The 27,929-nt window shown below is 40.4% G+C and overlaps 1 protein-coding gene across 3 annotated transcripts in view; it reads right to left on the reverse strand.

Moving 5' to 3' along the window:
• Positions 1-27,929, reverse strand: part of LOC122802711 (cohesin subunit SA-2-like) — a 1,740,876-nt gene that overhangs the window by 1,073,699 nt on the left and 639,248 nt on the right. For all 3 annotated transcript variants that reach the window (XM_044072465.1, XM_044072464.1, XM_044072463.1), the window contains exon 14: positions 10,576-10,683. In XM_044072465.1, coding sequence (XP_043928400.1) covers positions 10,576-10,683 — 108 coding nt within the window. The remainder of the gene's footprint in view (positions 1-10,575; positions 10,684-27,929) is intronic.

The following is a 27,929-nucleotide window of genomic DNA, read 5'->3' on the forward strand; positions in this document are numbered from 1 at the left end:
AGCTGATAACTGCATTTGAATTACTGGACTAGAGCATAGCTTAGCTGCATTTGAATTACTGGACTAGAGCATAGCTGACAGCTGCATTTGAATTGCTGGACTAAAGCATAGCTTAGCTGCATTTGAATTACTGGACTAGAGCATAGCTTAGCTGCATTTGAATTACTGGACTACAGCATAGCTGATAGCTGCATTTGAATTACTGGACTACAGCATAGCTGATAGCTGCGTTTGAATTACTGGACTAGAGCATAGCTTAGCTGCGTTTGAATTACTGGACTAGAGCATAGCTTACCTGCATTTGAATTACTGGACTAGAGCATAGCTTAGCTCCATTTGAATTACTGGACTAGAGCATAGCTGATAGCTGCATTTGAATTACCAGAGTAGAGCATAGCTGATAGCTGCATTTGAATTATCAGATTAGGACTAGTTGAGGAAGCAAGGGTGTGTGTGTGTGTGTGTGTGTGTGTGTGTGTGTGTGTGTGTGTGTGTGTGTGTGTGTGTTCCTGACTTTATTAAATTATACCCCTTGTATAATACAGCACACTTGTTAGACTTAAGTTAAAGCGCACTTTAAAATTTGTTTGAACATTTTTCCAGTAGGCAATGAAACAAAATACATGAAGCAATAATGACAAGACTGCCCAATTCAGAACATTCCCATCATAAAAGTCTACTTCCACACACACAATATATATATATATATATATATATATATATATATATATAGAATGATAGTGTAAGCCATAGGCATCTTGCATTTTGCATTCTTTCACTTATTTTTTTTTTTTTTTTTTTTTTGACAAAGGGCCAAAAACCAGGGACACATTTTAAACATTGCTTGTATAATTTTGGAAAGTTGCTAGAATAAAATGTTGCTTTACCACCATGCACTTCACTGTCAAGTCTTAAACCCAGGACCCTGTGCTTTACAGTCCGAGCAACATACCACTATGCCAAATCAGCAGTTTCTAGAAAGACAGAAACACTGAAACTTAAATGGTCATCATTTAGTAAATTTAGTTCTCACTTCTCACCAATGCTCTCACCATCTGAGCCCTAAAAACCTATACAAAGCCAATAATGGGGATATACATCCCCAAAATAGGGACAAATTTCAAATACTGATCTTATACATTGCTAGAATAAAAGGTTTTGTATTACCATGTATTTTCTGAAGAATATTAAGTCTGAAATTCAAATGCCTGTCATTATTTAGTGAATTCAATCCTTCAGTGATTTGCCATTGCCACAAAAATCCTGAAAACCACAGATTTAATGAGGAACAGAACAAAAATATGAGGCAAAAATTCACAAGTGGTGGCGGCTAGAGACTTTAGGCTCTTTTTGAGCCTGAGTACCTCTAGCCACCAGGTTTTTACTGCAGATTTACTAACATTGAAAGATAAAATACAGTTGCACCTTGTGTTTGTAAGGCAAACACCTTAACCATTAGGCCACCCTCCCAACCAATGCTACAGTGGTAGTTATTAATTCTTATTTAATGACTGAGCAAAAAAAGCAGTGACTGGGAACTCTTTGCCAATGTGACCTGCTCACAAAAATGTTGATAACAGTCTGCAGAACTTTCACTGCCTCTTTTTTTCAACCTGTGGGGCAGGCTTGTTTGGTAGTGCCCATGACACTATGATAATGGCATTAGTATTTGTTCATGGGTAAAGGCCACTAGATAGAAGCATATTTTAAAAGGTAATGGGCACAACTATATCTCTAGGACTACTACATCTTACATTACATTTCAAATTATGACAGGAAAATCTCATATAACACATTATAATATGGTGTCTACAGCTCCGTCTTCACTGTTAGGCCATAAAACTATTGAGTTTATGGGAATGCAAACTTATTCATATCTTTGTTGCTTCAATCAGCTAATAAACTACTGCTGCATTGAGGCAAACCAGCTTTACTAAGTTGAGATATCAGTCACGTACTGAAAGAGTGTTTTGGTAAGGAAGACCAAAAACTTCACATCTCTGTCTGATGCAATGAGTGGTCGGGAGGTGAGCTCCTTCCGTCAGCTGAGATATCTCAACAGAAGCAACAAGATGTATCACTGTGTATATAGCTTTAACAAAAATACACAGAAATCTGTTTAAAAAATAATGACAAAAACTTAATTTAATTTGAATTACCAAAAAAAAAAAAAAATACAAGCAATTCCTACCATGATTCTCAGAGAAAGCCTTAATTCAAAATACTCCCATTCCGTCTGAATGGAATCTGATGGAAAAAATGGCTAAAAAATATATTGTGAGAACATTTAGTGCACTGACAGAATGAGACTCTCAACTGAAAAACAAAATCCTGTCACTATGCTAGTCTCCTCAAAGCCATTTTGGGGTAAACAAATCAAAATATTACTACTTAGAATGATACTAGGCTAAAAGCCTTTCATGCAGGAATAACCACACACAAGCAGACAAAAAAAAAACATGTACAAACATACACGTCCACAAACACACAGCTGACTCATTTATATCTGAAGGAGTGAGTTTTCCTGATCACAGCTGTCCTTTAAAAGACCTACTTTAAGTCTAATGGTATGGAAGCAAAGACTTGTGGGGAAGAAAACACACACACACACACAGACACACACACAGACACAGACACAGACACAGACACACACACACACACACACACACACACACACACACACACACACACACACAGACACAGACACAAGCACACACACACAGACACACACAAACACACACACACACACACACCCCTCAGCAAAACAAATAACCTGAAAGCAGTCTCGGAAAGAAAAATACAATTCGGCTAACGGCTCAATTCCATTTTAACCTGAAAGCAGTCTCAGTAAGAAAAATACAATATGGCTAACGGCTCCAAAGCAGAAAAGGCTGCAGTCGGCAAAAAGCAATTCACCTCTCAGCAAAAAAAGCAATTCTGTTTGTCAGCATTCTTGGGAAATAAAGCAACAGTCTCAGCAAGAAAAATATGGCTCCAAAGCAAATATCAGCAAAACTTACCTAATTCAACCTGAAAGCAGTCTGGGTAAAGTTTCCTTCAGCTAGTCCAAAAGTGCTCACATCGCAGCTATAAGTTGAAAAGCAGAGACGTGTTTGTCTGTCAGCATTCTCGGGAAATAAAGCAAGTCTCAGCAAAAGCAATTCTGTTTCACTTACCCAATTCTACCTGAAAGCAGTATGGGCAAAGCTTCCTTCAGCTAGTCCAAAAGCACAGACGTTTTCCGCGCTTACAGGCTGACAGAGCTGAAGTCATCGCGCACGTGATGACGTCAGCTCCAAAGTGTGAAAAAAAAATAATTTAAAAAAAAAAATGGGAATGAAGGGGTGCCATGATTCCTGAGTGGCACCCCTTCATTCCCATTTTTTTTTTTTTTTGGACCCCAAAACTTGATAAAAAACGAGTAATTTGGTACAGTTGGGAGGTATGCTGCAGATGTCTTGATAGGGAATGATTTTAATAATGCAGTACTTTGTGTGCATGCAGCTACACACAGTCAGGCTTGGAGACAGGCATGTGAGTCTGGTATCTTGGGGGAGACCCATACCTAAAGCTAGGGCTTGTGAGGTGGCTATTTCAGGGACGGAGATACCCTGTTGCAGTGAGACTGAAGGTGAGCCACAGCTGCTGGTAGGTATTGATGTTCCCTTGGATGGAATGACTCAAGGGGAGAGGGGAGTTGTAGTACCCAGGCTGACAGTGAGGCACCGCTGTTACAGGATATCAGGCTTTCTGTGGAAAGGGAGCTGGGAAGGGTCACAAAGACCGAGTTAAGACAGGCTCAGCTCTCTGACCCTACACTAACATAACAGGCTTGAGAGAGGTAGCTAGGGAGGCACCAGATCCTCAAGGAAAAGGGCAGTCTGTATACTGGAACAATGGGTTAATATATAGGGAGTGGACCCCTGACAGAGGGCTAGAGGGTGAGGTAATACAGCAGTTGATAGTGCCTACAGCCTACCATCTGGCACTTCTAGCCATAGCCCATGACATTCCTTTTGCAGGTCATATGGGCATAAAGCATACCAAGAGATGTATTATGCAGAACTTTTATTGGTCTGAGATTGCAAGGGATGTAATAGGGTACTGCAGAACCTGTGAAGAGTGCCAAAAAGCAGGCAAGGGAGGAGGCACGGTCAAGGCTACTTTGATGCCTTTGCCTGTAACAGAGGAGCTTTTTCAGATGGTAGCTATAGATACTGTGGGGCCTGTGAGTACCCTAAGTTCAACAGGGAAGAGTACATCCTGATGGTTGTAGATTATCCTACTAGATACCCTGAGGTAGTGGCTCTGTCCTTCATTGAGGCAGAGAAGGTAGCAAATGCTTTGTTAGAGATTTTCAGCAGGGTAGGTTTCCAGAGAGAAATACTGACTGACAGAGGTGCCAATTTCATGTCAGAACTGCTAGCTTGTCTGTGGAAGCACTGTGGTGTGAAGCGCCTAAAGACCACCTCTACCACCCCCAGACTAATGGTCCTGTGGAGAGGTTAAACTCTACACTAACATCCATGCTATGGGGATTTGCAGACAAGTTTAAGAGAGAGTGGGACAAATATTTGCCCCATCTGCTGTTTGCATACAGAGAAGTATCCCAGACCACATGTTTTTCACCCTTTGAGTTGCTGTATGAGCATAGGGTGAGGGAGGCATTAAATTTGATTTGTGATGACTGGGGAGGGTGAGTGTGAATCCCACAAGAAGTCTGTTGTGGCATATGTCCTAAACCTCAGGATAAGGCTTAGGGAGCACATGGGCTTGGCCCATGAGAACTTGGCAGAAGCCCAACAGCAGAAAAATGTCTGGTATGACAGGAATGCTTGAGCCAGACAGTATGCTGTGGGACAGCAGATTATGGTCCTCATTCCTGCAAGAATCAAACAGCAGGCAGCTTGGGAGGGACCCTTCAAAGTGGTAAGGAAGGTCAATGATGTTAACTGCATGGTAGAACTGCTAGGCATGAGGCAGGGGCATAAATTGTATCATGTTAACATGATGAAGCCTTACCATGATAGGGAGGCCCTTGTGCTGAGTATCTGCAGTGGATGGAAGGAGAAGTCTGAGGGGGAATCTGGTGACAGATCCCCTCAGTGAGGCTCAGACTGACACCTCAGTGGAAGGGGTAGCAATGTACCAGTGGCTATCCCCTACCCCGGTTTGAGAAATCCAAGCAGTGTTACAGGAGTTTGGGGACATGTTCACTGGGAAACCTTGGTGCACCCACCTGGTGCAGCACCATGTGCATACAAGTCCACAAAGATCTATCAAACAGGCCCCTTACAAGGTGCCTGGGCAAGTCAGAATGACTGAGTGATGAAATACGGAAAATTTTGGAGATGGAGGTAATCCAGGAGACCTGCAGTCCCTGGGGCTCCCCAGTGGTGCTGGTACCAAAGAAAGATGGTAGCACCAGGTTCTGTGTGGACTACAGAAAACTAAATAGTCACACATTGTCAGATACTTACCTCCATGCCTAGGGCAGATGAAGCTTTAGAGCAGCTGGGTGGGGCTACGTATCTGACCACTATTGATCTGACCAAGGACTACTGGCAGGTGCCCTTAACTCCCACCACTAGAGAGATGTCAGCCTTTGTGACTCCTTTCAGATTATATGAGCTCACAAAGATCCCCTTTGGGATGAAAAATACCCCAGTGACCTTCCAGAGGCTGGTAGATCATATCTTAGAAGGAGCAGGACATTATTTCCATGCTTACCTGGATGATACTGCCATTTACAGCCATTCCAGGCATGAGTACCTTCAGCATGTCAGGGAGGCCTTGGGCAGACTGCAAAGGGCTGGACTGACCATTAAGCCCAGTAAGTGTCATGTGGATATAGTAGAGGTCTTCTATCAGGGACATAGATTGGGGAGTGGTAAAATCTGGCCAGAACCCGCCAAAATTAAAGCTATTCAGGTGTGGCCTGTCTCTGTTACCAAAACGCAGGTGAGGGCATTCTTGGGTACAGCGGGGTACTATAGAAAGTTTGTTCCCAATTATAGTACAATAGCTGCTCCCCTCACAGACCTGACGAGGAAAAACAGGCCAGATAAGGTAATGTGGACCCCATCCTGTCAGCACGCATTCCAAAAGCTTAAAGGAGTTTTGGGAGGACTCCCTGCATTAGCCAGTCCAGATTACAGCAAATAATTTATTGTGCAGGTAGATGCTTTGAACCATGTGGTGGGGGATGTACTCAGCCACGTTTCCAGAGAGGGAGAAGAGCACCCAGTTATATATCTCAGCAATAGACTCCAACCCAGGGAGGAATGTTATGCAGCTGTAGAAAAAGAATGTCTAGCTTTAGTATGGGTAATGCACAAACTTCAACCCTATCTGTATGGAAGGAAATTCAATGTAGTTACACACCACAATCCCTTAACATGGCTACATCGAGCCAGTCAGCAAGATGCCAAGTTATTAATGTGTCGCCTAGAGTTGCAGATATACGATATGACAGTACAGCACCATAGTGGTGTCAGCAATGCCAGTGCATATGGGCTCTCAAGACAGGGTATGGGTTAATGTACTCCCAGACAGGCTCATTCCTCTCAAGCAACATTTCTCAAGGGTCACTTGAAAAAACTAGCTTGAGTCTTCAAAGTGGGGAGAGATGTGATGATGTGAGGTATTGCCAGCTATGCCAGGAGAAGTTTGGCAGTGGATATGTAATACATGCCAGCACAGCTACCTGATTTGTACAGGTGCTAGTGTTGAAAAACACATTTGTAAAGTTGCTTGTGTTAAAAAGGTACCAACAGTGGGTCATGTTGGACAGATAGAAAAATGCACCTGTATGTCACACTGTATAATAACTGTTTAAATTTATATTGTAACAGAGGATACTTGAAGAGAAGAGGTTAAGCTCAGCCCCAGGTAACTTTTTAGAAAAATATCATGAAATTAAATTACTTAAGATTTATATCAGATATCTCAATGCAGCCAGAGACAAAAAGTCTGCACCACGAAGCTTTCTGTATTGTCCTTTGGGGTGAACTAATTGCTACTCTGGAAGGGTGGAAGTTTGAAATTGTTTTATGACTTCAGGAAGGTGCAACAGATCTTAGAAAAACTGTGTGTGTGTGTGTGTGTGTGTGTGTGTGTGTGTGTGTGTGTGTGTGTGTGTGTGTGTGTGTGTGTGTGTGTGTGTTATTGAAACATATGTGCTAGATTCTAGTTCAGTTGCAAGGAAAGAGGATAGTATGGGAACCGTAGTGAGATGACCAGATGTATGTTATGTCACTCTGTAATCCAGCACAAAAATGATGTTTTAATACTAAATGAGACTGAAGCCTCAGAGCAGTCTGTTTTTGAAACCTGACATAGAAGGATCACTCACCTACTTCATCTTGCCTTGCTTTGTTAAGTAACCAGGGAATAGTATTTCTTTAGATCAGTCAGGAAAATATAGTGAGATTAGTTAAGTACTGTTTTTCTGTTCTATTCATCAGTGTTGTTTTTAATATTTCCTGTGATTGAAACTCTGGTATTTATTGTAAATAGATATTTAATATTTTCATGCTTTTTATTATTTATTCTCCAGGGGGCGCCTGGAGAGAGAGAGAGAAACCCAGCCCCTGGACTGAGTGTGTTCCCTTTGTGTTCTTAAAGAAAATTGTGCTTGATGCAAACAACTACATCTGGAAATACTGTATGTATTCCAAGTGTGTCAGTGGTGAGGATTCAAGCTCCTTGATTACTGCCCCAGAGGGGAGGCATCAAACCTCCCAAAAATGTTATGCCACCTTTTCTATCCTTTTTATTTTACCAACACCTTAAGCCACAGTGCGACATGCACACTGTTAACAGCCTGTTCATAAGGTTATATGTGACCTCCTCACCAAGTTAAGACAATAACAAGAATTCTCTCTTTATTGGTTCAGTCTTCAATCAAGTGACTCACTCATCATAGTTAAAGACTTCTTATTAATTAATTTATTTATTTATTTTACATTTGTTGATCGGGCTAGTCTAACTGGATACATGTCCGTTTTCAGTAGAGGCCCGAGGAGATAAGCTCCAATACAGATAAATGAAAAGCTTAGTAATCAATATACAAAATAAGACTAAATGCAAATATTCATATTAAACTAGCAGATTTCAGGTACATAAACACAAAAAATAACAGGAAAGATAACTAAATAGCAGAATTAATTATATATAAAAAGAAAAACAATATTGCAGGTTAAACATATTAACCACCAACTCCTTCTGCAACCTTAAACTTTTCATATCTACCTCATTCTCTTATGCTACATCTTTATTCTTCCATCTTTCATACTCCTTCCTTGATATTCCCGGGGGGGGGGGTGATAAACTGTACCAGTCCAGCAATGCTCCCCCCTTCCTTCTTATTCTGGCTTAATCACTAAACTGCATTTCCCCAGATTCTGATCCTCACTGTCACCCTTTTTCATTTTATGGGACATTTTTAACTAAATTTTGGTCCGCATTCTCTGGCAATGCCAGCAAATCCTTAGCTTTTTCATTATTTTTTTCATCCCGGCTACCTGTTTTCCAGAATACTGAAAGAAGACGGCAAGAGCAAGGGATCACAGCAGTCAAACAGCAAGGGTTATTTTTTTTCTATGCATCTAACATCTCCCTTTTGGCCAGAAAGAATGTTGCCATGTCTGCTATGATGGAATGAGTTTGACTGTCCACTTTCCAGTTATCTGCAAGTCCATCTAGATATATGCATATGATGTTGCGCTCATGGTCCTCAGAGTCCTTAATATAAGAATTCTGGACTATCTCCCAGATGTAGCTTATGCAGTAAGTTTCCATGAACACCCTCCCCTTGGAAGGTTGAGAAAGTGGTGGTCAGTCACTGACACCTTTCCCCTGGATGACTACTCCACTGTTTAGGCCACTAACTAAACCATAGTCAGCTGGGGTGCAGTCAGAGCCAAATTTTTGATGCACTGAATCTCTTCCTCTTCTCTAGCCCCACACTGGATATCCACTTTACATGGATCCCTAGTCTCCATCACTCTCCTCTTTCTATCAGTCTTAAAGTATCTACACTTTTGCACCTCACAGTCTCACCCATTCCTGCCACTGGCCCATGTTTTGTAATACTAGAAACATTTCCCCTCCTCTCTTTTATCAGTACCATTACTACATTCAGCTCCCCTATCTTCATCTATTTGCACTGCATAGTAGTAGTAACATTGCTGCATCATGCTCCAAGTCATCCTTGTTTGCTGCTCTGTTACTCTGGGTCCTTTTTCTTCCCATATTCTAGTGCCTGAGCATGTACCCTTTTCTTCAGCTTTTATGACACCCTTTCAGTTAAAATGTATAATCATTATGAAATACCTTTCCAACCCACTTTTGAGAACCACTGTCCTCTCTGGACTGAAATGCACCCTGTTCCGGAAAATAAACGAGTCTCTCTCTCACACAAGCTACCCGGCATTTCTCTGTCAGTCTAAATACTGTCTACTATTTTTTATTGCCAGTGTTAGGCATACTCTTGAAACCTCACCTTCCTCACTATAATGGTTGCTGGCACAGCAAACACTTCTGACAATACTACCTCCAGCCATCCATACTGACAACTCACTGTTATCTTCCTAGCACCACTTGCTGTTCAGTCTGCTTTCTACTCGGACAGGTAACTTATACCTACATGCTACAATATAAATCCAGCCCTCTCATTCATAACTGCTAAAGTTATCTCCTCTCATACCTTATTAACTCTAACCCCTAAAATCTAGCATAAGTGCAATCTGGTTTCTTCTGTGTTCAGTGGCAAAATTCTTAATCCCATTTGTGACTAATTCTGCAATCAACAAACTCATATGTTCTGCCTGTCATTGTTGTGCACAGGGAAGGATTCTTGAGACCCTGGCAGCTGGCTCATAAGGCACCTGGTACTGCTCCCCAATTTGGTTCTCCCTCAACTAAATGGAGGAGTAAAAAAGAAAAAAAAAACACTTCAACAACTGGTTCTCCTTGGAAGAAGAGTGTCACATCACCTGTCAAACTCTTATATCATCACAAAAAAAAAATCCATTTGCAATGCCCACAATCATGCCTTCTAACACTATTGCACTACACTAGAGTTTTTCACTTTTCCTGCTCTGTTGAGCAACAATGAAGCTGACATATATAAGTTAACAGCTGATTGGGGGGGGGGGGTACCGATGCAAATGTTTTTTTTTTCTTTTTTGTATTTTTAGGCATTTTTGAGTTATTCTTCTCAATATATATAAAGCTTAACAAAGTCTAACTCAATTTTGCTTGATTATCACAGACATTTTAGAATAGCTCATTAAGTACCACATCTTTGTTTCAGGTAGAAGGAAGGAATTTACAGTACCTGAAGAAAACCCACAAGGACACATGGAGAACATGCATAATACATGTATACTTGGATCGGAGAACAGAAGTGAACCCCACACCATGGAACTTTGGAGGTAGAGAATTTAACCAGTGAGTCACAATCCTGTCAACATTAGTCATTAAACCACAATGTTTATTAAGTATCATTGACATAAATCCTTTTATCAAAATTGAGAAATGAAGTGAAAAGCAAAAAATAGACTAACCTACCTTTTACAGAGGAAGTCTCCAGCTGCTGCAGCCAATGGTCTGTGGGTTGAGTACAGAAGCTTATGCAGTGTGTTGCAGTCTTTTGAGTTAATAGCATCCTTACAGTTCCTGTAAAGCACAGGAGAGAGCAAAAATGAAAATGTCTTATAGCTCAGTGCAAGCATCTCACAGAATGTCATGACAGTTCCTACAAAGCACACGGCAAAGAAAAAAAATATTTATTGTGGCTCAGTGCATATATATGTTATTTAACGTCTTTACAGTTTCTGTGACTCACTGCAAACATCTCTTAAAATGTCCTTACAGTTCTTGCAGTGAAGCCACTACTACCACCATTATCTATGCTTATGAGTCACAGCTGACTCCTAGAATGACCTCATGAGCAATCACTGCCATCCATGGGGTTTATGAGGAAAGGGTGGGAGGAAGTAGATCACCAGACCTTTTTTCAGCATTGCACATACAGACAATTTTAAAGCTGGCAGTCTGCCTACTGCAAGTCTTTGGAATGTGGGAGGAAACCAGTGCAACCAGAGAAAAACTCATGCAAACAGAGGGAGGACATACAGACTTCATAAAGAAGACCCCCCCCCCCCCAGCAAACGAACCAGATAACCAGTTGCTATAAGGCAAAAATTCTACTCACTGTGCCTGAAAGAAGAGAGCACAAGGAAAGTGCTTTGTTGCTCAGTGTATATACCTCATACAATGCGTAATATAGTTATAGTCCCAGTTTATTCATCCCTTATTAGGCCCATCATTGAATATAATGCACCCTTTGGCATGTACCTCACCAAGCACCTACACAAGTTTGGGAGAGTTCAGTGTTTCACCAAAATACCTCAGGTCTCAGCATCCTTAGTTATTCAGACAGAATAAAAGTTCTATCACTCGACCCAATGTTGTATAGACTCTGGAAGGGTGATCTCTGCTTAGCTTTCCATGTTACGAGTGACACAGCACTCTTTGAATGCCTTCACCCAAATAGAACAAATGCAAAAATACCTGTTCCAGAAACCAAACCATACACTACTACATCAACAAGAATAGATGGTGTGACACATACATAACCCAACATAGACCCTATTTCTAAAACAGGCTTCCCTTATCTATCAAGCAAAGTACTTCCACAGCAACCTTTAAAACCTGTCTGGATGACTGAGTGAGTAATTGCAAATTTTCATCAGGAATATGTGGAGAAAGTCTATTTAATGGGGGGAACTGCTAGTTTCCAACCGGTACTAGGTGATGTGGCTGAGCTTTTCGATGGTCTCTTCTGGCTGTAAACTTAGTAAGAAAGTACAGATGTGTCCCACTTGCCATAATAGTAGATGTTCAAATAGATCAATGTTGCAGTACTGATCCTTGCTTTTTTACTGCCATACAGAAGCCTGCAACCAGCCCGATTTCCAGAGTCTTTACATCGTCCCTAGACAACAGATGTCTGAAGACCAATGTCTGCATGTCAGGGTATAAGAAGGGCATCCAATGGTGCCATCTAAAGAACCAGTGAATGAGCAGTCTGACAACTGAGGACAGAATATCCTTTCCATATGTCTGAATTTAAGTGGCAGAAAGAGAGTGATTGAGATGAGAGGACTATCTTCAGAAAAAATCATTAACTCCTTGCACCCAGCAATGTGGAGACAAGAGGTCAGCAAATAGAGGGGTTAGAGGGTGGGAGTATGTACTGCAACAGTCATCTACTCAAACATTGATTACAGTAAGTGGGAACAAATGTACTTTGTTCTTCATAGTCAATGTTGCATTACTGATTCTTGGGAGGACTCCCAAAGCTAACATGTGGGTGTTGGGGTTATCTGTATAATTCTAAGAAATAAGATTTTGCAGGATGGCAGTAGCGATATCTGCTCTAGCCCTGGATTCATTGTACAGGTTATAGTGTTTTGTAAAGGCATGCACTGAGTTCCAGGTGGCTATCTCTAGGAGTAACAGAACTTAATGCAATTTGCTAGCCATTGTGAAATGGTTTGTTTGGAGACATGCATGCCCAGTTTCCCCTCTGTGAAAGCCATCACTAATTGCTCTATTCCGTCAAGGGTTTTTGTCCTTTCTAGATAGTACTTGATCTGCCTGTGCATATCAAGGGAGTGCAGGACTTGCTCTGCCGTGTTCTGTGGATTTAGGGAGAAGACTGGTAAGTGGATAGCCTGGTTCAAAGTAAGTTCTGATACCACTTTAGGCATAAAAAAATGGGTTTATTCTCAGGGTGACTCTATCCCTGTGGAAGACAGTGAAAGGTTCTTTACACAGGAGGCCTTGTACCTCAGAAACCCTTCTAGATAATGTGACAGCTGTAACAAAAGTGGTCTTCCAATAGAGCATCGTTAGAGAGACAGCAGCAGCAGGTTCAAAGGGGGCAAGGTTAGTTTATATATAATTTATATCCCATGCAGGAACAGGGTTCCTTCTGGGTGGTCTCAAGTGAATCACCCCCTTTTAGAAAACGCTGCATGCAGGGTTCAAGAAGATAGGAGGAGCACTGTGCAGGCAAGCTAATACTGCAGATGCATGTACCTTAATGCTGGAATATGAAAGCCCTAGTCTAAGGATGCTAGACAGGTACTACAGGACTAAGCTGATGTCTGCTTAAGAAGGGTTGTCGTTTTTGCAGTGACACCAAGTGGAAAATCTTTTGGATTTTCCCAGGTATGCTCTCCTGGCATTGGGTTTCCTTGTCTCACTTAGAATGGAAAGCAAGTCCTTGGATTCTGATGCATTCTTTGGTGTCAAAACTCAATCCTCCAGGCTATTAACCTGAGAGTGGCTAGGTAGGTGTGGAAGACAGAATCTTTGGCTTTGCTGAAGAGATCTACTACCTGTGGTAGGATGTGGAATCTCCCCTTGCTGAGCATCAGGAGAAGGAAGAATATCATTTGTGTCAAACTTAACATGACTGTAAATGTTTGCGCAGATCAGTGTTGCAGTACTGATTTTTGAGTCTTCCTGCCATGCAGAAGCCCATGACAGGCCCAGTTTCCAGAGTCTTTGCATCATCCCTAGCAGATGGATGTCCAACGAACACTGTCTGGACAGCAGGGTATAAGAAGGGCATGAGGTGGCACCATCTTCAGGACTTTCTAAGCAGTGAACAAGCAGTCTGATGCCTGAGAACAGCACAACCTCCCCAGCTGTCTGAATTTAAGTGCAAAGCAGGAAAATCATAGGAGCCAGAGAGGGCGTGATGGACATATTTGTAGGATGTCAGAAACAAAACCTGCTCAAACCGTGGAGGCATTGCCTCAGTTATAGTGTTTTGTGAAGGTGTGCACCGAGTTCCCTGTGGATGCTTCTAGGATGGCCTGGGTGGGAGGAAATCAGTGGTAGTCACCCCATGTCTGGTGGAGTGGGCTTTAATATGCCAGGAAAATCCTTTCCATGGTGTGAGTAACAAAACTTAATGCAGTTAGCTATTCATTTAGCGATGGTTTACTTGGAGACAGGTTTACCCTGTTTACCTTGGTAAGTCACCAGCAACTACTCTGTTCTATTAGGGTTTTTTTGTCCTGTCTAGAAAGTACCCGAGCTGCATGTGCATATCCAAGGAATGAAAGACTTGCTCTGCCCTGTTCTTTGGATTTTGATGGTTTTCAGTAAGTTCTAATACCACTCTATGTATAAAGGTTGGGTTTGTTTTGAAGGTGGCTATCTCTGTGGAAGACGGTGAAAGATTCTTTACATTGGAGTGATTGTAACTCAGAAAGTCTCCTAGCTGAAGTCACAGCTATGAGGAAATTTGACTTCCAGGTGAGCATCTTTAGAAAGGCAGTGCCAGGAGGTTCAAAGGGAGGCAAAGTTAGTTTTTCCAAGACATAATTTAGATCCCAAGGTGGAATGGGGTTCCTTCTCGGTGGTCTCAAATGTATCAACCCTTTTAGAAAAAGATTCACATGGGGGTGTGAGAAGATCGTTGAAACATCATTCAAGCAAGCTGAAATTGCAGATGCATGTACCTTAATGCTGAAATAGGAAAGCCCTTCTGTAAAGTGGCTTGACAGGTACTACAGGACTGAGCTGATGCCTGCTCAACCAGGGTCAGTGTCATTGCTGTGACACCAGGTGGAAAATATTTTCCATTTTGCCAGGCACAACATCCTGGTATTGTTTTTTTTTACTTTCCTTAAAATGGTGAGCACCTACTTGGGATAAGACTTCCTAGATGTCAAAACTCAATCCTCCAGGTGGTTAACTTGAGGGTGAATAGGTGGAGATGGAAGACAGACCCCTTGATTTGGCGAGGAGATTTATCTCCTGCTGTACAGTACAGAGTCTCCCCTCGATGATCATCATGAGGAGGGAAAAACAATGTTGTCTCATCCAGAAGGGGGCCACCAGCATCATGCTGGGCCTGTCTGCCTGTTTTATTTTGTTAGTATCCTGGGGATCTGGTGTTCAGCTGGGAATGCATACAGTAGCCAGTTTGTCCATGTGAAGGAGAGTGCATCTATCTTCCAAGCTTCTGTCTGTTGTGTTCTGGAGCAGAACTTCTGTAGTTGCTTGTTCTGCAGAGAGATGAACAGGTCTATTGAGGAGATCCCTCACTGTAGAATACCTCTCTTTTCAACATCCATTCATTGGGGTCTAGAAGGTCCCTGTTTAGACAGTCTGCCAGGGTATTGCTCTGGCCTGGAAGAGGCTATGAGGGTTAAACCTATCTCTTGAGACAGCATCAAAGTCTTTCTGGCAAGGCTGCACAGGGGTTGGACAAATTTCCCCTACTATGTTCTTCATAGTCAGTGTTGCAGTACTGATTCTTGGGAGGACTCCCAAAGCTAACACATGGGTGTTGGGATCATCTGTATAATTCTAAGAAATAGGGTTTTGCATAACTGTGGTGTTATCTGTCCAGATTTGACATCTCCTTGGGCTTAAATTTTGTTAAAATGCTTTTATGGCCAGGTAGACTCCTAATAATTCCTTTTGATTTATATGTGACTTCTTTTGCTGTGGGTACCAAATGCTCTGTACCTTCACGAGACCTGAGTGGGCTCCCCAAGCTATGTCTGAGCTGTCCATAGTAACAGTCTTGTCTGCTTATGGAAGAGTGAAATTTGATCCTGAATTCCTTTGTATTGAGTTCTTCTACCACTGGAATTGTCTTTTCAGGCATGGAAGGAGAGACTACTGTTCCCAGACCAATCATTTTTTTTAGAAGCCATTGAAATTTCATCATACGTAACTTTGTAAACAGAATTGTGAGGATACCATGACACCATGGACCCCAGTATCCTAAATAATTCTCTTGCAGTGATGAGATGCTTTGGAAGCAGACCAGTCATGTACCTTGTCAAAAAAACAAACTTGTCTTGGGAAAGGAGGGCTTTCTGCTGAACCGAGTCTATGATGTCTCCCAGGAAGAGGATCCTTGACTGAGGGAGAATTTGAGATTTTTAAAGATTTAGGGTGAGACCTACCTTCTGAAAAAAGTTTACAGTGATTTGTAAGGCACTGAGTGTCTCTGAAGTGTATCCTCCCTGACTGAGACAGTTGTCTAAGCAGTGGGTAAATATGAACTCCTAGAGCTCTGCAATGTGTTGTCAGAGGAGCTAGGCATTTTGTGAAAACTCTGGAAGCTGTAGATAGCCCAAGTGGTAAAGCACAAACTGCAAGTGGGAGCCTACTGCTACAAATCATAGGTACTTTTGTGAAAAAGCTCTATCCACAATAGAGTCTATCTTAGCTAGAATTTTGTCCTGGACAGATTCAAGGACTTTAGCAAATGGAACTGGCAATTTAAAGCTCTCACTGCCAGGGTGGCAGAGATATAAGCTTTCTTCCCAAATCTGTATATTTACTTACTTTCCCTATCATTAGGCAGGGGATGTCTGGTTGGTCCCTTAGGTATACCTTTAGTGGATTCAGTGAAGACTACAGAAGGGTCAGCCTTTCGGTCTTTGTAAAGGTACTTATAAGATTCAAGCAATCTGAAAATCCTGTCTGGCTTTCTAGGATCAGGAGGTAGAGAATCAGGGTTTAAAGCAATGTCTTCAAAGACATCATCCAATACAACAAGTACAGGAGGAATAGCCAGTTCCCTGGGCGACAGCAAAGTTAGCAGTTCCCTGTAATGGGTTTGAGTCTGTAAGAACCGCATGCTTTCTCAACTGAAAGCCTCCTTCATTCTAAGCAGGGTATCCCTAAAGGAAATTGTCCTCGGGACAGGGAGGGGTGGAAGAGAAGGTGTCACCTGAGCCTGATTAAATTTGTGGCAGCAAGTGTCCACAGTAAGACAATTCCTCCTCATCCTCAGAACTAGAGGAGTGTTTATCTTCCTGAAAGGCTACTTTCCTGCTCCTACAGAATGGGGAATCCTCAGTAATGGAAGCATGAGTCTAGATTTCATAAAATCCATGAACTCTTGTGCTATTTTTAATAGGTCTTCAGCCTGGGAGGATTGAGGAGGGGGCAACTGAAAAGAAGTGCTTCACTTTGGTTTGAGTGTCCATTTGAAAAGGGTAACCTGAGACTGTGGGTCATCTGACCATGACTTTGGTTGGAATATCTCCCTCGAGACCCACGGCATGGACATCAAAAGTTGAGGCCTGCTGAGCGACCTCAGACCCAACTGATGTGTGTTCTGTGGTAGTTTTTGCAGGTAGGCCAGGGACCATAGTGGCCTCCCGAGGGGTCATGCCAGAAGGTTTGGGTCTAGAAGTCAACAGACCATAAGGCTGCAAAGGTGCATCACCTGGGTGTCAGTTTACTAGAGCTAGAGTTGGAGCTTTCTCTGTAATGACTGGGTCCTTGGCCTTTTTGTCTTTCCATTTTTCTGGTCACCGCCAGAGTTTGTGGAGGCCCTGTGGTAGCAGTGGATTGCAATGTTATCAGGGAAGCCAAAGAGGATTAAAACTGTATAGCTCATCAGATGAGGAACTGAAAACGCAACTGCAAGTAGTCAAAAAGTTTTTAGATGAAATAAGAATGTAATTTGCTCTTGATAAATGTGCAAAAGCAACCTTTGAAGCAGGAAAGCTGCAGCACCAAGAAAACATCAGTTTGGGACAAGAATGTGATATAAAAGAACTTAAGCAAGAGGAAGTGCATAAATATTTGGGAAATTATGAAGGATCAACAAAAAAACATAAACAAATGTAAATAAAACTCAGTAAGGAATATTTTAGAAGACTTACATTAATCCTGAAAATAGCCTTGACATCTGGAAACAAAGTTCAAGCTATAAACCAATTTGCTCTTCCTGTCCTAACTTACAGTTTTGGAGTGACTGACTGGCCCCAAAAGGTATTGGTCAGATTAGACAGGAAAACAAGAAGGATGCTTCATACTCATCAAATGATTTATAAAAATCAGTGCATACCAAGATTATATATTCCCCGTTCTGAAGGAGGTATGGGCTTCCCTGAAATTGATTACATGATCTGCAATCATGGGACTGCATATATATCTGCTGACCTCACAAGACCCAAACATACAGAAAGTTTTGAAATATGAGGAGATGGTAAATCTAAAATGACTTCCTTCTTAGTCTAGCAGAAGCATATTGGTGTCAAGCGGGAATGGAAATCAAACCAAAAGTAAATAAAAATCAGGCAGTAAATGAATGTGCCAAAAAACACAAGAAAGAATATAAGGTGAAGGATCAGATGAGAAGGCAAGAAATGTGGAAAATTAAAAAAGATAGTTGCAAGTATAGAAAACACCTGGAACAACCTCATGTTGATCAGGATTGAAAGCTGGAATGATTAAGAAGAGGTGAAATCAAACCAAAAGATGAGAGGTTAATATTGGCGTCTCAAAATAGTGGACTATGTACAAGTTGTTTTACAAAGTTCATTGAACATGTGAGAGAAACAGACAAATGCTGGTTTTGTAAAACAGAATTGGAAACAGTTACACACCTTATTGCTGGCTGTGACATACTAATGGCAGAAGGACTGCATACTGAAAGGCATAATAATGTGGCAAGACTGTTGCACTAGGAATTGTGCAAACATTATAATACTGAAGTAGCTGAAAAACACTGGAAACATCAGCCACAAAGTATCATAGAAAATGATGAAGTCTATGTCACATGGGATCACCTGTTACCAATAGTTCAAAAGATAGATGCGAGAAAACCAGATATAGTGGTCCATGAAAAGAAGACAAAAGTAGCATTGATCATTGAAATCACTACATCCAATGACTACAGTGTCTTGTATACAGAGAGACACAAAGTCATAAAATATCAGGATTTGAAGGCAGAAATGAGACCAATGTGGCAGAAAGATACCCAGACACTTTTGATAGTAGTAGGAGCAAAGGGTCTTATTAAAAAAAGAATCTGCAATCATGTTTAGTATGTTATTGATGCATGTAACTTTGTACAAATTGCATAAGGAGTCATTTCTGGTCACACTGCAGGTGCTGCAAAGAACACTTCTAGTTGATATCAAAGACTGAAACAATACTAATTTTATGAACTTTAATCATACTTTGACTAAAGAATGGGGTCCATTCCCATCATGGTATTAGACACTCAAACGATTTGGAGAAATTAAAAAGGGAGAAGACTCCATGTGGATGGCTAGTACCCTGGCCCTACGTTTTTAATGTTTATACATGGAATTTTGCAGAGTCGGAACAGTTATAGATGTTGTGCTGAGGCCCCAAGCAGAACAGACAAAAACGAGTGAAATGCTTTACGCTGAATTTGCTTACCACACTTCAAGGGATCATTGGCTTTCTTGAATATTAAATTAGTAGAGACATTTGCTCAGTGGGGTACTTATCTGAATGGAAGATAGTTCTTTGGAAAAAAAATGAGCTCATTGATGGACTGTAAGTATACCGAAGACACGTGAAGCACAGTGGACTGCACGGCTAGAACTGAAGATGGCACAGACAGATACATTGGTCTTTAGACCTCCATTGACTAGGGATGATGTGAAGACTCTGGAAATCGGACTGGTCATGGACTTCTGCATAGCAGGAACTCCCAAGAATCACTACTGCAACAAGGACTATGAAGAACAAACTATAAACCTATGAATATCTAATTGGCTACTTGATTTGCTTAGTTTTGCCTTCTGAACTTTGAAATTATCTCTTTATTGCTACAACCCATTTCTCTGAAGTTTTCATTATGCCCATCCCATGCATTCTTACGCAGTTATTTGTTCTAGAAAACTCTTTTGGAAATCCACTGATCTATTTAAAAGTATCTCTTTGAATTTTTTACATTAATGTCTTGCAGATTCACTGCATACCCATTTATTCCTGTGCAGCTTTCCCTCAGGGGCACGTATAGTTTCTTACATTATTTATATTGGTGAGGTATGCCAGTACATATGTATTACCTCCCTGCCTCATCATGGAATACATACCAAGGCCACTCAGACTTTATTCATTTGCCCAACACATCAGTCGTTACGCATCAGATTAGCATCTACATTTGCCTAACACATATATAAGTGCACATAATTCCAAGATCAGGCATAAGATCTTGCTAAGTCGGTGGAGACATAGTAGTTTATATACAATTGATGTTATTTGTTGGTTAAGACAGATGACACTGTATTGTACCATGCCCTTATGGGCTGCAGGGTTGATAATCATTCTAACATCTCTAGGTTCACTGTGCCTCAAGAAAATACAATCAAGTCAGCATACCCAGCATAACTATTAGATGTAGAAAGACAACTGCAATCCCTTGGTATCACACACAGCACAGAAAATATGTCACAAGTGAATGGCTAACCATCCATCCTGACTTCCAGATGTTTTAGACAACCCCACTGATGACCAGGTTTTCCCACACTGTGGCCATTAGCAACAGATGTGGTGTAAAAGGGGGAGAGATATCTACTCAGTCTTCAGTTCTTACTTTGGGAAGGGTGACTGAGGTGGTCACCAATGCATATGCTATTTGAGTTGAAAAAGCAGGCTGAACTTTGAGATGGAAAGGAGAGGGCACATTTGTGATAGGAGCAATTACAAAAACAGAACTAGAGACTCAAAGGTTAGAAAAGGGGATGGAAGAAGGAAGCCTACACTGTAGCAGTAATCCTACTAAAGCATCAGCCATTTTGGTGAGTATGTTCACATGACTATACTTTGTTTACTGTACGGATCATGACAGTAGTATAGTACATAATGTATGGGAAGAGTACTAAATCATTGTGACAGCTGGCTGCAGATTTATGGAGGGAAAGCACATACATGTCCTGCAGAACTGTGGTGGCAAAGCTTGATCTCTTCCTAGAAAGTATGTTCAAACTGTAATGTCTTCAAAAGGTGTTAATGCATATCCCTACAGCTATCTCACAAACAATCCATGGAAAGCATAGCAGTAGTAACTACTGCCTTAATTGACCGTCTCTTGACTGGTCCAACAGCACTGCAGCAGAAAGAAATGCAGCCACTTGAAAGAAATACTCCCAGCCTGCTACTTAGAAAATGTTTGCTTGCATAATTGTTTTCCCTACTTATCTAGCATGAAATGGACAAAGAGCTGGTCTGTTTGCTTGAAATGTTTACTTCTGTCTTAAGTAAAATCATAGTTGCCTGTGAGCATCTGGGAAATGAAACAGCTTTTTCTCATTTAGGTTCATAGGTGTTTACTAAGTTATTGGCCCAAGAGCCATATTAAGACTAGCCAAGTTACCCCAAATTTAATAAAGTATACTAATGTGTCAATACCCTAAGAAATGTAATGGTTACAATACAGTCTTGTACACATCAAACATTCATAGGCTGTCCCATTCTATTAGTGACATACTAATGTGTCAATACCCTAAGAAATTTAATGGTTACAATACAGTCTTGTACACATCAAACATTCATAGGCTGTCCCTTTCTATTAGTGACATACTAATGTGTCAATACCCTATGAAATGTAATGGTTACAATACAGTCTTGTACACATCAAACATTCATAGGCTGTCCCATTCTATTAGTGACATACTAATGTGTCAATACCCTAAGACATTTAATGGTTACAATACAGTCTTGTACACATCAAACATTCATAGGCTGTCCCTTTCTATTAGTGACATACTAATATGTCAATACCCTAAGAAATGTAACGGTTACAATACAGTCTTGTACACATCAAACATTCATAGGCTGTCCCTTTCTATTAGTGACATACTAATGTGTCAATACCCTAAGAAATGCAATGGTTACAATACAGTCTTGTACACATCAAACATTCATAGGCTATCCCTTTCTATTAGTGACATACTAATGTGTCAATACCCTAAGAAATGTAAAGGTTACAATACAGTCTTATACACATCAAACATTCATAGGCTGTCCCTTTCTATTAGTGACATACTAATATGTCAATACCCTAAGAAATGCAATGGTTACAATACAGTCTTGTACACATCAAACATTCATAGGCTGTCCCTTTCTATTAGTGACATACTAATGTGTCAATACCCTAAGAAATTTTATTGTTACAATACAGTCTTGTACACATCAAACATTCATAGGCTGTCCCATTCTATTAGTGACATACTAATGTGTCAATACCCTAAGACATTTAATGGTTACAATACAGTCTTGTACACATCAAACATTCATAGGCTGTCCCTTTCTATTAGTGACATACTAATATGTCAATACCCTAAGAAATGTAACGGTTACAATACAGTCTTGTACACATCAAACATTCATAGGCTGTTCCTTTCTATTAGTGACATACTAATGTGTCAATACCCTAAGAAATGCAATGGTTACAATACAGTCTTGTACACATCAAACATTCATAGGCTGTCCCATTCTATTAGTGACATACTAATGTGTCAATACCCTAAGAAATGTAAAGGTTACAATACAGTCTTATACACATCAAACATTCATAGGCTGTCCCTTTCTATTAGTGACATACTAATATGTCAATACCCTAAGAAATGCAATGGTTACAATACAGTCTTGTACACATCAAACATTCATAGGCTGTCCCTTTCTATTAGTGACATACTAATGTGTCAATACCCTAAGAAATGCAATGGTTACAATACAGTCTTGTACACATCAAACATTCATAGGCTGTCCCATTCTATTAGTGACATACTAATGTGTCAATACCCTAAGAAATGTAATGGTTACAATACAGTCTTGTACACATCAAACATTCATAGGCTGTCCCTTTCTATTAGTGACATACTAATGTGTCAATACCCTAAGAAATGTAAAGGTTACAATACAGTCTTGTACACATCAAACATTCATAGGCTGTCCCTTTCTATTAGTGACATACTAATGTGTCAATATCCTAAGAAACATAATGGTTACAATACAGTCTTGTACACATCAAACATTCATAGGCTGTCCCTTTCTATTAGTGACATACTAATGTGTCAATACCCTAAGAAATGTAATGGTTACAATACAGTCTTGTACACATCAAACATTCATAGGCTGTCCCTTTCTATTAGTGACATACTAATGTGTCAATACCCTAAGAAATTTTATTGTTACAATACAGTCTTGTACACATCAAACATTCATAGGCTGTTCCTTTCTATTAGTGACATACTAATGTGTCAATACCCTAAGACATTTTACTGTTACAATACAGTCTTGTACACATCAAACATTCATAGGCTGTCCCTTTCTATTAGTGACATACTAATGTGTCAATACCCTAAGAAATGTAATGGTTACAATACAGTCTTGTACACATCAAACATTCATAGGCTGTCCCTTTCTATTAGTGACATACTAATGTGTCAATACCCTAAGAAATGTAACGGTTACAATACAGTCTTGTACACATCAAACATTCACAGGCTGTCCCTTTCTATTAGTGACATACTAATGTGTCAATACCCTAAGAAATTTTATGGTTACAATACAGTCTTGTACACATCAAACATTCATAGGCTGTCCCTTTCTATTAGTGACATACGTGTCAAACCAGGGGTAAATCTGCAATTTCCTAGCCACTGATCCAAGTGGATGGGAAGCCTGTTCCAGAGAAGGTGTAATCTTTGAGACATGTCTCTCCAACTTGTCCTGTTTATGTCACAGATGAGTTTAGGTCCTGATAACAGGTACTTCTGATGTTATTTGTTTTGAGGAAGTGCAACAAATCCATCATTCTGAGATCATGAGTCATGTGCACTATACCATTAGACAGATTTAGGGAAAAAAAGCTTATATCTCTGCCACCCATGCAGCAGTCTGTAGGTGACCAAATACAGTGATATACAGTGACAGAGCTCTTTGACAGTATGTATATTACTTGTTATTAATTCCCTGTATTCTTTTTATAAGTAACCTCTGTGGTCTCTCAAGCTGTTGCAAGTGCCTGGTCAAGTACATGCTAAAAGGTGAATTGCACTTAATGACTGCTTTAATAAGAGCCAAGAACAGCAAAACCTTGATCTCCTTGGACCTGCATGCCATGCCCTTACTTAAATTTCAGCAAAGTAGAATTATTTTCTCACTACAGAAGATACGTGGTGGTCAAAGGTCAGGTTGCTGTCAACATATGATCCCAGATTCCTGTTAAACAATTGTACTTGTAGGGGTGTATTATCAATGTGGTAATTTTCAGGGGTGGATGTCTTTCCAAGGGATATTATTATTATTATTATTATTATTATTATGCATTTTTCAAACTGAAATTTAGTCCATGGCTCTGGCACAAGCTGGCTGAATGTGTCAGCCTCACTTGAAGGGTATCTGTGTCTTTAGGTGATTCAGTAACCACACCTAGTTTGCAGTCATCTACATACCTTCTCAGCCGGAGGCTCTTGATATTTGTCTTGAGTTCAGAGAAGTAGATGCCAAAAAGGAAAGGCCCAAGCACTAATCCCTGTGGTACTCCATTAGTGACAGGTCTCTGTGGAGGTGGATTCCCAAATATAACGTCTTGCAAATTAGTAGTGAGTTAGCTGACTATCCATTGAGTGACATATGGGTTTATACTTAATTTTGTGAGTTTATTTACAATGCCTGTGTGAGGTATTCCGTAGAATCCTGGGTTGACATTGGCAGCATGCACTGTTTTGTCCTTGTCCATAACTTTGGTAACCTTCTTGAAGAAGTCCACCAGGTTAAGTAGGCATGACTTGCTTTTTACAAAACCGAACTGGGTAGGATCCAGTGTCTGTAGGTGTTTATTCTGGGTGTTTGAAAAAATGTCAGGAGCTGGTTGTCTTTATTCACTATTACCAACAATATTATTTCTGGCATAAAGGAGGGATTGGTCCTAAGGCCTGCAATTCTCAAATCCAGTTGCCTGACATAATGGCCAGTAAGAAAAGAGTCTTCCAAGATGGGAATTCAGAGGTGCTCAGCCTGCTGGTTCAAAAAGAGCAAGAGCAAGCTTTTCTAAGATAAATTCAGATCCCACGGAGGATACAAAGTCTTCTTTATTGTCTCAAATGCAGCAGTCTCTTCAAAAATACTTTAGTGTCATGAATGTTGTCAGAGAGAGTTTGACAGGTAAGTAAGCGGAGATGGATGAAAGTGGGAAAGGACCCTGGTGAAGGACAAGGATTCTATCTTACAGACTGCAAGGTTTAAACAATTTACATTTGGGTAAACCAGGGTCCCTTGCTGTTGTAACAGAAGGCTGGATGACATGGGGAAGATCTGCCGAGTTACTTTAAGTAAAGATACCTGGTGTTGTCTTAGGAGCTACCAGAATCAAGGTGGATCTGTCCCTCCTGCCCTTTGAAGTATTCTCACAATCAGGGGTAAGGGAGAGAAATCATAAAGAAAGTATTCCAATGGATTTAAACAAATCCACTCCTAGGACTCTTTTAAGGCTATCCAGAGCAGAACCCCAGTATATGATGATTCTGTGGGGAGACAAATAAATGTATTTATTTATTTGTATTTGGTTACTGGGAAGGTCTAAATGAGTCATGCTAGACCCCTTTTCAGCTGAGGCCCATGGAGAAACTCCTCCAAAAAACATATTTAATGAGACGAAATGTACAAAGAGATTACAGCAGACACTTTGTGAATACAAACAATATTTGCAGTATCGTGATTACAGATTCATCACAGACTAGGTATCTGGCTGCGTGCCAAGTAGCAGTTGTCAAACAAAGAAAAGTCAACAAAGGGGACTGCAGTGAAGCATTCAATAGTTATGGAAAGGTAATTGTAGAAGAGTGGGAAAAGGATTACAGGTACAGAAAGAATTCAAGAGTTAAAATGATGACAGAGATCCAAAACAATAAAACATGTACAAATTAACATTTCAACCCCCCCCCCCCCGCAAAAGTGGTTGAGGGGCTTGCTCCCCTGCAAAATAGTGTTTAAAGTAGTTTGTTTTGAATTGGGTTTTGCGAAAGTGCACTTTCAATTTAGTGCACTTTCAACTTAGTGCACTTTTGCTTAAGTGGGTTTCTACGTTTCTTGTTTGAGATTGTGAAATTTCAATCAAGTAACGCATACCCATATATATATATATATACATATGTATAATTATTTACAGATCTATCCAGTACATTGTCTTCTTTATTACTGGCAGCATATTATCAGCTGGTGCCTATTTGATCCTTGCATGCATTTGATGAAACCACCACGGGATCACTCACCAAAATGTTATGCGAGTGTCTCTATTTTTCTTTCATGACCCTGATGAAGCAATACAAATAAGTCACTTACAAAGTGGCATACAAATTATACTGCAAAGTGATGCACATAAAGGTAAAAGACTAGTCTCACTGTCAAAAGACGTGAATCATTAGATGAACAATAAAAGAAAATTGTGGCCAGTCAGATATATACGGTTAAGAGTGGAGAATGGGAAGAAGCCTAGCAGTTAATGGACCAAAAGCAAACACAGACTGCTATGCATAAACTTCAAGACATGACAAGGTGTTGGTTGTTAAATGATAAATGTATACAACCAGCCATACAGTTACTGTGCAAAATCTAACACATAAACCTTTGTGAGATCTGCTCCAGGTCACAAATCAGACCCACGTAATTCCTAGCTCATTTATCTGACACAGTTCCACAGTTTGCAACTGAATGCTATATGCTCCAAATGCTGCACTCATGAAGTTACAAATTTTACCCCAAATACAGCTATCTAGTCATTTGTTAATTAAGTAGGTGGAGTGGTCCAAGGGACCCTTTTTAGCAAAGACACACTCACAAAGCAGACAATTTATCAATAATGAATAGTTCTGTAAAATCTTACCATAATCATAAATGTCCTTCTCTTCCATGTTGCAATATTCATAACATGAGGAAGATCCCCACCTAGGTGACCCGAATGTCCGGCCAGTATACCAAAGACATAAGCTACTGCAAGGTACGTGCGACTTTGCACACAGAGCAGCTGAGCATCGGCCATAAAAGTGATGTCTGCATGTACCAACCTCAGAACTGAATGGCGCAGTCAGAACACCAGTACAAGGATAAGAGGTAAAAGGAGAAACCACAAAATATCCAAGGGAGAGCCTGAATCAAGGGGGAAGGAGGGTAGGATAGAATGCTGCAACATGGAAGAAAAGGATGTCTATGGTTATGGTAAGATTTTACACAACTGTTCTATGTCCTTCTATTTTCCATGTTGCAGTATTCATAAAATGAGGGAGAATACAAAAGCTCATTAGTGAGAATGGGGGGTAGGAGCACAGGAAGTCTCTACAAAGCCATGCAAAATTGCTCTAGCAAATCCTGCTCTGGATCTAGAAATAGAATCCAGTTTGTAGTGTTTTGTAAAGGTATGGATAGAGGAGCAAGTAGCCACTTCTAGGATAGAGCAGAGTCCAGTCCTTTAAAGAAGGCTCTAGAGATAGCCACTGCTCTAGTGGAATGAGCCTTAACAGAGGAAGAAAGAGTTTTCCCCTGAGAGAGACAGCAAAAGGAAATTGCCTTTGACAAAACTTTCAGCGATCACATGGATGGCTGCAAGCTGTTGTTTAGACTGGCGGCAGAAAAGTTCTGAGGATGGTACGTGCAGACATCACTTTTACGGCCAATATTTGGTTTCTCTATGTGCTACATCGCACATACCTTGCAGTAGCTTAAGTTTCTGGTATACTGACTGGATGTTTTGATCGCCTAGGTGGGGATCTCCCTCATGTTATGAATACTGCAACATGGGAATAGAAGGACATCATTTAACATACAGGTCAAATGTAATTAAGCACAATACAGGCAGTAAAGAATCATACACTAAATTACAAAAAAAAAATATATATATATATATATATATATATATATATATAGATAGATAGATATAAATATAGATATATTTTTTTAAATAACACAAAGAACATACTAAAATGTAATAATCACAATAATATACTTTTTGAAGATAGTGGTAACAGTGATTAGCCATTGTCAATGTGGCATTTGCATAAACACAGATTAGTAAAATGGAACCTTAGAACAGAATGCATACATTT

This window comes from Protopterus annectens, chromosome 5.part0 (assembly GCF_019279795.1).
Source record: "Protopterus annectens isolate FY-2018-M chromosome 5.part0, PAN1.0, whole genome shotgun sequence".
Classification (NCBI taxonomy): Eukaryota; Metazoa; Chordata; order Ceratodontiformes; family Protopteridae; genus Protopterus; species Protopterus annectens.